The sequence below is a fragment of the Orycteropus afer genome, unplaced genomic scaffold (genome assembly GCF_000298275.1).
Source record: "Orycteropus afer afer isolate SDZICR_OR568_19922 unplaced genomic scaffold, OryAfe1.0 scaffold00305, whole genome shotgun sequence".
NCBI classification, from domain to species: Eukaryota; Metazoa; Chordata; class Mammalia; order Tubulidentata; family Orycteropodidae; genus Orycteropus; species Orycteropus afer.
The window spans coordinates 3,623,828-3,633,442 of NW_006921892.1; the positions used below are offsets into that span (position 1 = coordinate 3,623,828).

At 38.2% G+C, this 9,615-nt stretch overlaps 1 protein-coding gene across 1 annotated transcript in view; it reads right to left on the minus strand.

Moving 5' to 3' along the window:
• Positions 1-7,465, minus strand: part of FNIP2 (folliculin interacting protein 2) — a 145,275-nt gene extending 137,810 nt beyond the window's left edge. Inside the window, exon 1 of the mRNA XM_042782404.1 lies at positions 7,287-7,465. Within this exon, the coding sequence (XP_042638338.1) occupies positions 7,287-7,465 (179 nt within the window). The remainder of the gene's footprint in view (positions 1-7,286) is intronic.
• Between the last annotated feature and the right edge of the window lie 2,150 nt (positions 7,466-9,615).

Below are 9,615 nucleotides of genomic sequence, written 5' to 3' on the forward strand. Positions count from 1 at the left end.
GTCATGCTTGGTAGGGTGGAGGGTCAATGAAAGAGTGGGGGCCTTCAAGGAGATGGATTGACACGGTGGCTGCAATGATGGGCTCAAGTATAGCAGGGATCATGGAGCTGGCGCGGGATCGGGCAGTGTTTCGTTCTGCTGTGCATGGGGTCACTATGAGTCGGAAACAACTCGACGGCACCTAACAACAACAACTAATATATATATTATTTATTTTTGAAGTAAGTGAATTTATTATCTCTGTAGGCAGATAGAATGTTTTTCAAAATGTTTAAAAAATAAATAAATATCCCTTGACTCAGGGATTTTACTTATAGTTGTTAGGGTGAGGGCTTCCTTACTTTTGCTTTAGGTTTCAATGTAGATGCAAATCCACAGTTGGTGTTAACACTCCTGATTGCTCTTCCCCATTCATTACTTGTTCCTTCCCACAGAAGGAAGAATGAATTCTCATTGGTAAATTTTCTTTTATTCTTTGGCATGTCTGCAGAGCATATACATGATAGTCTGTTCCTCAACTCCTCAACATCAAGTTTTACAAGAAAAGTACCATGCAGAAGGGCCATGGGAGTCCTGGGTTTGTTATAACAGGGTAAGCAAACTTGTTAAATTTTGAGGTTCAGTATTAGGCAGCCCTTTGTCACACATGCTAGTGGTTTTTTAAATGAAGGTATTATGATTTCCATCTGACTGACCACTGTTTATCTCTCAACTTTCAATCTCTAGGGGGAGGGAGAATGGCCATCATCTACCAGCCTTCTCCCAATTTCCTATAAGGAAAATCCCCTCCCAAGGAGACTGTCAGAAATTTGAACAAAAACAGAGTCATTCCTTGTATTTAACAGTCAAAACTGGAAACAACTTAAGTATCTATTAGCAGAATATACTCTAATATTTGAAGCCATTCACATTACACAGTCATTAAAAAATTTTCCCCAAAACATTTCAGTGACATGGGGAAATAGTCAGTGTTATACCAAGTGGAAATGAATATTATAAATCTTGATATACAGTATGATTCCAATTAATACAACAAAATGTACACCCAAGTACCAAAAAAGGACTAGAAAGAAATAAAAGTGTTAATAGTAGTTGAATTTGTGTGATAGCATCATGGGTGATTTGCTTGTATTATTCAGATATTTTGTAACAAAACTATATCACTTTGATAATTGGGGAAAAAATGTTTAAGAAAAATATTAACAAGAAGTTTAGTAACAATATAAAAGAAATACTCAAAAACTCACTGCCCTGGAGCCGTATTCAACTCATAGTCACTGTTCCTTGGGTTTCCTAGGTGGTATCTCTGTGGAAGTAGATTGCCCAATCTTCCTTCTGGGGAATGCCTGGTGCGTTTGAACTGCCAGCCTTTTGGTTAGCGGCCAAATGCCTTAGGCACTACACTACCAGAGCTCCCATAAAATAAATAAAAAGACATTTAAAAAGAAGAGGAGGAATATCAGTCAGTATGCTTTGACCTGCTCTGAAAAATGTTACCTGTTAAAAATATTTTCTAAATGTTTCAATTGTCAAGGGAACTTTTAAAACATAGAACTTTCAGTAACAAGCACTAGTTTTAAGGTTTGTGATGAGATTATATCTGAAGATCATTTTGATCTGTTCTAGCCTGCTAGAGTATTTCCTGTGAAGATGAGAGCCAAAGACACATTATTTGAGCTTTAGAATTAGCAATCAAAAGTCTCTGCCCCTGTTCAAAGGACTACACACCATTTCTCCCTCTCTTCTACCCACCAGCTGGACAAGAGAGAAGGTAAGCCCTCACTAACTGCTCCCACAGATTGCTCTCCAATCTCTTATGTGGCCCTGTTCCCCCTGACAGAGGATTAAGTTCTCATAAAAGAAGTTCATACAAAGTTATCAGTTAACCACTAGAGAGAAGAATGCTTAAATAGAAATGAAGCTCTAATGACAGGTACTTTTGCTATCATGCAAAGGCCAATATAGCGGATGTAGGGGGTAGGCAACTTCCATTTCCCTCTCATGTCACAGTGAACAGCTGCAAGCCCTGTCTGCCAATACTCCTCCACCCTATTCACAATAAGGAGCACTGGTAACCACTTGGCTGCAAACTGAAAAGACAATGGTTTGGTCCCACAAGTCACTCAGGAAAAGATGAGGCAGTCTGCTTCCACAAAGATTACAACCTTGGAAACCCTATGGAGCAGTTCTACCCTGTCTTACGGGGTCACTATGTGTTGTAACCAACTATGGCAATGGGTTTGGAATCAATATTTTTAAAAGTACTTTATATATTTGGACTACTGACCACCACCCTTATATCTGAAAAAAGAGATGAGGCGCTATTCCCAAACACACAGTGAGATAGGGACAGAAAAGATCCCCAGATCAAAGATCTTTCTATGTATCTGATAGTACAGTCCAGGCTCTCACATGTTAGGATTTTAATTTTTTAAAAAATTAATAAATGGAACAATAGCTTAGCTTTAATAACTTTTTAAATTTGCATCTGTCTTTAAAAGACTTGAAAGTAGTTTTTTTGTGTTTTGTTTCAACCTTCCTAAATTGGTAAGAATTAAACCCTTAAAGATATTAACAGGTGACAGACATAGGTCTACCACATGATGGATATAGGTATACCGGACACCCACACATTTCATAAAAGAAAAGCTAAGTTCCAGGAACTTAACTGGTGTTTCTATAACCCAAAGACTAGCTATGGATTCCCTTTGGTGAGTTCTGACTGGGAATTAAAATTACAGCTTGGGTCACTGTTGATAGGTCACAAGTTATTGCTCTCACTAATTTCTACCAGGGTTTGCTACATTATTGTTCAGCATTTATTCAGCTTTTGTTACTATAACAATAAAAGGATAAGGCTAAGCCACAACCTGACTCACAGCAGGAGTTATAATAGGAGAACTAGCAATCGTGGACCACTGCAGCAAGTATTCCAGTTCAACATACAGCAGAACACAAAAACTTGAAGGAAAAAGGCTTCAGAGCTGCCCAATGACTGGTCTGTAGACCCTAGGTCTTCTGTCTGGAATACCGTCATTCTGGAGACAGTGAGTTACGGGGACTAACAACAAGTACTTTACCCTGTTATGTCATCAATACTCATCAAAATAAGACCCAGACAAAAATTTATGCTAGTTTGCCAGCTTCTATGAAGCAAATTCACATACATTTCAAATCTCCTGTATTAAGACTGCTCTAATTCATCCCCAGTAAGAGATGGGGCCTCAGAGGGAAAAGACGAATGTTCCTTAAATCTAAATCAGACATGACAATGCAGGAATACTAGGCTCCCACTGCATTCCTTCATTCATTCACTCAATGATTCTAGAGTTGTATTTCAAAAGCCCATAGATCAGCCAGTGGAAATAAACTCTTAACTCGCTAGTCAAAGAAAATTCCTCATGGCACATAAAATCAGTGAAAAGGGAAGGAATGCAGGAAGGGCAGAAGAACTTGTGACAGCAGATACCCAATGCATCTGAAAGAGTCACACCCAGCAATTTACTACCTCCCTGTGAAGTTCCTCACAAAGCACAAGACCATCAGCTGACCAGGGTTTGTGTTTTTCTCTAGGCACTTCACACAACCTAGGCAATAACTGCATTTTCTAATAAGTACTATCAAAACAGAATGGCTTTCACATTGTTTTTATGTGTAGAACAGTAATGAGAAACTCTTCTTCTCACCCCTTACAACTTCATTAAACTTCCTTTGAGTAGTCTTTTCCTAGAATATTCAGGATCCTTGTCTGTTGTCTTAGTATATCTCTCTCTAGATCTGTGACTATTTTTGTATGTCCCAGTCAGTAATCCTAACAATAAATAAAGATTGGTAGTTAGATCATGGTCAGCTTATCTCTGTGAAACAGTTCATTAAGGGAAGATACACCCTAGTTTCTGTATGTATTTATTTTCTTCTTAAGCAACTACCACAAACAATCTATGGATTTTCTTTTTCTTTTTTGTTGTTTAATTAATAGAATTAATTAGCCTAAAATATAGATAAGTCAGATGCTACACTCTTTAATTCTTCTGCTCCTTTCATCTCAGTGATTCTAAAGCAATAAAAGATTTTTTTCTCAGTCCAAATTTAAGATATGAAACTGTAATGCACAATTGACTCTGAAGTGTTATGTTTCAGTTCCTCTGCAGTGTGTATACTTTATAAACAAAGTTATTTCTCTTGCTATCAGAGAAATAATGATTCAGAATAAGTTTGGCAAACATTCACAGATTACTCAGATAAAAAAAAAAAAAAAAGCCCTATGGGCTATAGTTAAGGAGCTCTGGTGGCATAGTGCCTAAGGCATTTTACTGCTAACCAGAAGGTTGGAGGTTCAAACACATCTGCCACTCTGTGGAAGGAAGACTGGGCAATCTACTTCCATAAAGATTTACTGCCTCAGAATCCCAATGGGGGTTGCTGTGAGTCGGAAGCAACTCAATAGCAATGAGTTTTTATGGGCTACAGCTACCTGATTTGCTGGGAAAGTTTAAGCAATCAAAAGTTAATGGCAGCTTTGCTACAGCCGATATTTTGAGAAAGAAGATTGAAAGCAATTATTTGAAGACTACACCATATACCACTGACAAACCACTGACGATGCCTCATCAAACTCTGTAGGTTCTTGTTGACCCTGGGGATTTGAGACAGAAATTGACTTTCGATAACAGTGAGTATAGTGGTTAAAGGAATGGAGCTGAAGATACAGAGTCTAACTTCTATCCTAAAATGTCTCATGCACCATGAACCATAATTTGTGGTTGTTGTTGTTATGTGCCATCAAGTCGGACCCGACTCATAGTGACCCCTCCTTGGGTTTCCGAGGCAGTATCACTACGGAAGTAGATTGTCCCATCTTCCTTCCGAGGAGTGGCTGATGGGTTTGAACCACCAGCCTTCTGGCTAGCAGTCAAGTGCCTTAGGCACTACACTACCAGAGCTCCTATGAACCATAATGGGAAGATTAAAATGTTTATTTTTGCACTGAGCTGTGTCTTTTCACATAGCTGTAGATACTGTTAGATGTCTAACATAACTCCATGTATTTGTGGAATCTTTTGTCTGACCTTTTGAATAGCCAGAAAGTTATTGTTTATCAGTATGCTCAACTAAGATGACCAACTAAAACTAAATCTTAAGTGACTTAAGATACCCAAGAGCAAAGAGGGAGTTGGAAGTCATTCCCAACTGACTGCCATGTGACTTAGACAAACAGATAACTCGTGAGCATGTTGGAGCCAGATCCTTGCAGTGCAAGCTCCTGTCAATAATTCACTTCTATCCTCGAGAATGGCCCAACTCCTAAAGAAACCCATAGAGAACAGGCAGGACATTGCAAAAAATGAGTATGTTTCAGGAATGGAGGAAGGGGAAGAGAAAATGGAAGAGGTCTACCAAGACAACTGGTCTGACTAGAGACAAATTCCAGTTAACTGTAATCACTGTACAACATTCTAAAAAAAAACTCAGCCTTAGAAAAGTAAACCTAAAGGAAGTGAAAATAAGAAAAGGAGATAGTGAATATGAGAGTGTTTATTAAGTTTAAAATCTTGTTTACATAGAAATGATTAAAATCCTATCAAAGAATAGCAAGCTTATTGCAACAGCAGCTCATATCAAAAAGTTTGGAAGTTTAAAAAAAAATTGTGTGGTCTTGCATATTATTTTCTTATGTGGACACTTGCCTCCCTACCCCAGCCCAAAAAGAACTATTTTGGGATCTAGAATTCTATACAACAATAAAAACAGGGAACACAAGAAGGCCCTAAAACTGCATCTTAGAATCTCAGAGCAGGAAGGAATTTTTAAAATCTAAGCCAACTATGTAGTTTAACAGTTGCTAGTAAGGTGGTTCAAACCCACCAGGCACTTCTCAGAAGGAAGGTTGGGCAATCCTACTTCCCGTAGTGATAGCTGCCTCGTAAACCCAAGGAGGGGTCGGGCCACTCAAGGGCACATAACAACAACAGTAAGGGCCAGAAAGGCCAGGTGACTCGCTCATGATTACAAAGCTCTTGGGCAGCAGAGCTGGGGATCAGAATCCAGGATCAGGAGCCAGATAAACTGAGTGCCAATCCTTGACTCTCTTCATCATTCAGCTGCCCTTTCTTGATAAGAAACAGATAAAAATAGATATTATAAAGTAAAATTCTTATCTGATACACTCAAATGTATTTGTACCACATTATCCATGACCTCTTCCTCCATAAATAAATCTCTTTAATTGAGTGGACAGCATGTGACCCAATACCCGTAAAAGGACTTCTACATACCTTTTCCCCTACCTCTCCCATCTACTGGGTTCTAATATTGGAACATTAGCTTATTAAGTTTTTATTAAAGAAAGACAAAGATTTTTATATGACAAAAAGTATATCTCGATTATTTTTCCTCAAATTAATCAACATATTTATGGGATAAAGAGTCAAGAGGATACCATGTTAATTTAGAGAATTTTTCTATTAGGAAGAAGAAAAAAACACTTAGATGAATTAAAAAACTTATTTTACACTGATCATGACAGCTTAATCTTTGACTTTTCTTACTATCTACATAAGATTCATGAATGAAATGTGATTCTCAGAGGACTTTTCATTTTTATTAATATGCAAAAAAAAATCCTTTATAAATAGTGTTTCACTTAAAAGAACCACTACTAATAAAACTAATGAATTCTTCCAGACTGAATGAAATCATCAACCCAAAGGAATATACCAAGTATACTAGGTATAGTGTTAATCCTTTTTAGACAGGCTGCATTAATAGAATCAGTTGATCATAATCCCATCTTTCCCAGGAAAAGGATTTTCCAGAAGACAACAACTAAGCTGTGCCTCACAACCATGCCTTCAACAAGAAAAGTACAGGCACTCACCAGTTATTCAGACAATGGAGTGAGGAGTCTCAATCCTGTGCCCAATCTACTGTTAATTTCAGAACTGCAACTGTTTTCCCTGATGATCACTGTGAATAGTATGGTCCGAGCTTACTACACACAGGGCAGGGAAGTGAACATTCCTTACAAGCAGGCTTAGCACAAGTAATGAAAAGTTAAGAAGAAAGCAGATGGGTAACAGAATCACAACAAACAGTCACACAGAAAACTAGTCACTGTCTTCAACTTTTCTATAAAGGGAAGGACCTGTCTCTGCACACCCACCCCATTTCACTTAGAAGTACTCTCAAAAAACATCTGTCAAATCAATACAAGCTCATCTGCTAGGTACTCCGTGAATTAAATAAAATTTTCTCTTAGACTTAGAAGTAGAATTAAAGTTTCAAACCTGTTGTGGACTTCCGTGGTGCGACTGGTGTCCCTTCCTACCCTGGCACGTTTTCGAAGCTTTTTGCACAAAAATGTCTTGTAAGTTCTCCCAGTACCAGACACGGCATCACTCACACATCTGGCTGAATCTTGCCAGGCCCCTGGCCGGTTTGTGGTCTTCGCTGTGCCGCCACACATCCCCTGAGCAGTTTCGAGTTCTTCTGGTTTATCCTGACCATCAACATGGACTTGGACACAGATTTGGAAGGTCTTTTATCATTTAGCCCAGCAGGTCTAAATGATTGTTCACTCTCTATAAAGTAAGTGAGACAAAGCTACTTGGCAGCAGCCTACTAATTTCCTCTTTCAAAAGTTAGAGGGGGAAAAAAAAAAAAAAAAAAGGAACATTCATTTGTTACATAAATTAAGTCCACAACAACTTAGGAAGTCAGATGAATCCATCTATGTTATAAAACTTGCTCTTAGCAGCCCCATAACAAATATAGACAAGTACAAATCCCACTTCCTACTTTTGTTCCTAAGTCTGTACTCTGGTTAGCAAAGGCAAAACACTCAACAGGTTGAGCAGCTTGGAATGACTCACCCCATCTGTACTCCCTAGTTGGAGATTTTGTAGTAGTCAATTAATCAGTCACAAGACCTATTCATATGGCTTTAGGCAAATGCAGTGACTTGCCTTCAGTTGCAAGGTTGTTCTGACATTGGCCACACATTCTTAATGGCTTTCATGTGAACAAGTGTCAGCTGACAGATCTTACTCTGCAACCTTGCAAAATTCTACCCACAGCAACAAGAAATGGATAGCCAAAACAGTCTATCACCAAATGCAGGACTTAATGTACAGTATAGGAGGTTATATGGGGTAGGGGGTAGGGACATCTCTGTGCTTCAGCTTAAAAGATTAAAAAAAAAAAAAAATCACAAAAAAATAATAATAAATGAGAAACCATAAACCCTCAAAACTTTTGTGCCAAATTCCTACACACTAAAAAAGTCCTAAACTACAAGAACATGAAGACAAAGGCAGTGCAATTTTGATTTCTGGCACTAACATACTTTATCTGTAAAATGAGAATAATGTTACAGAAATCAATACAATTTTCTCACAGTAAAAAGCATTTTTTTCTTTTAGAAAAGTTCACAGAAAAAAAGCATTTTTTTCTTTTAGAAAAGTTAAAAGCACAGATGCCTGAAATACAAGTAAATCTTGTTGGAAGAAATTGGAAGGAATTGTCTCAATTCCTTTTCTTCCTTTTCCTAGAATTTGGTTGAAGGTAATAAAAAAAAATTAATAAATAAAACCCACAAACTCACTGCTGTTGAGTCAATTCAACACATAATGACCCACCCTTGGGTTTCTGAGGCGGTATCTCTATGGAAGTAGATTGCCCAATCTTCCTTCTGAGGAGCGGCTTGTGGGTTTGAACTGTCAGCCTTCTGTTTAGCAGTAATGTGCCTTAGGCACTACACCACGAGGACCAGCTGACCCCAAAAAATCTGATGAGTCCCTGTGGCTGGCTCCTCAGCTTCACAATGTTTTAAATAAATCTCTAAGTATGGCAGCCATTTGTTTCACTCAAGTATGATCAAAACTACTGATGTCATGTCAAAAAGCTCAATTGCCTTAAGACTTTATCATATGTATGATCCCTAAAGTTTCTCAATGTTGTTGTTGCATGCCATTGAGTCAATTCCAAGTCAGAGCAACCCCAGTGACAAAGTAGAATTGCCCCACAGAGTTTCCTGGGCTATAATCTTTACGGACGCAGATCACCAGGTCTTTTCTCTCTAAGACCTTTTGGTTAGAAGCCTAGCAGCTAAGTGCTTAACTAATGCTCTACCAGGTGTTTGCTCACAAAATCAGATTGCTGGGCCCACTCCCAGGGTTACTGACTCAGTAGGTCTGGATGGAACCTGAGAATTCACATTTTTAATAATTTCCCAGGAAGCTACTGCTGCTCATCTGAGGACCACACATTTGAGAACCATTTCTTTAGTATAAATTCCAACATCTCCATGAAGACTTTCCTGATTACCTAGGCTAAAAGATCTTTTTTTCCTTCAATTTCTCTATACATTTTTTAACCACATTTTTAAAATTTAACACACAAATGCTTTGCAACACACTAGTGTGCATGTTTTATAATCCTATCTATAGTTAACTGAGTATAAGAACTGGGTCTTGATAATCACCTTTGTACCTTGTACCGGTTTTAAACAAGGTAGATACTCAACAGATATTGTTTGGTTGGTTTAATGAGTATTTGTGTTATAATTCACAGGGGATATCAAGCTCAGTTGGCATAACATAGTTGTGGTGTAGTAAA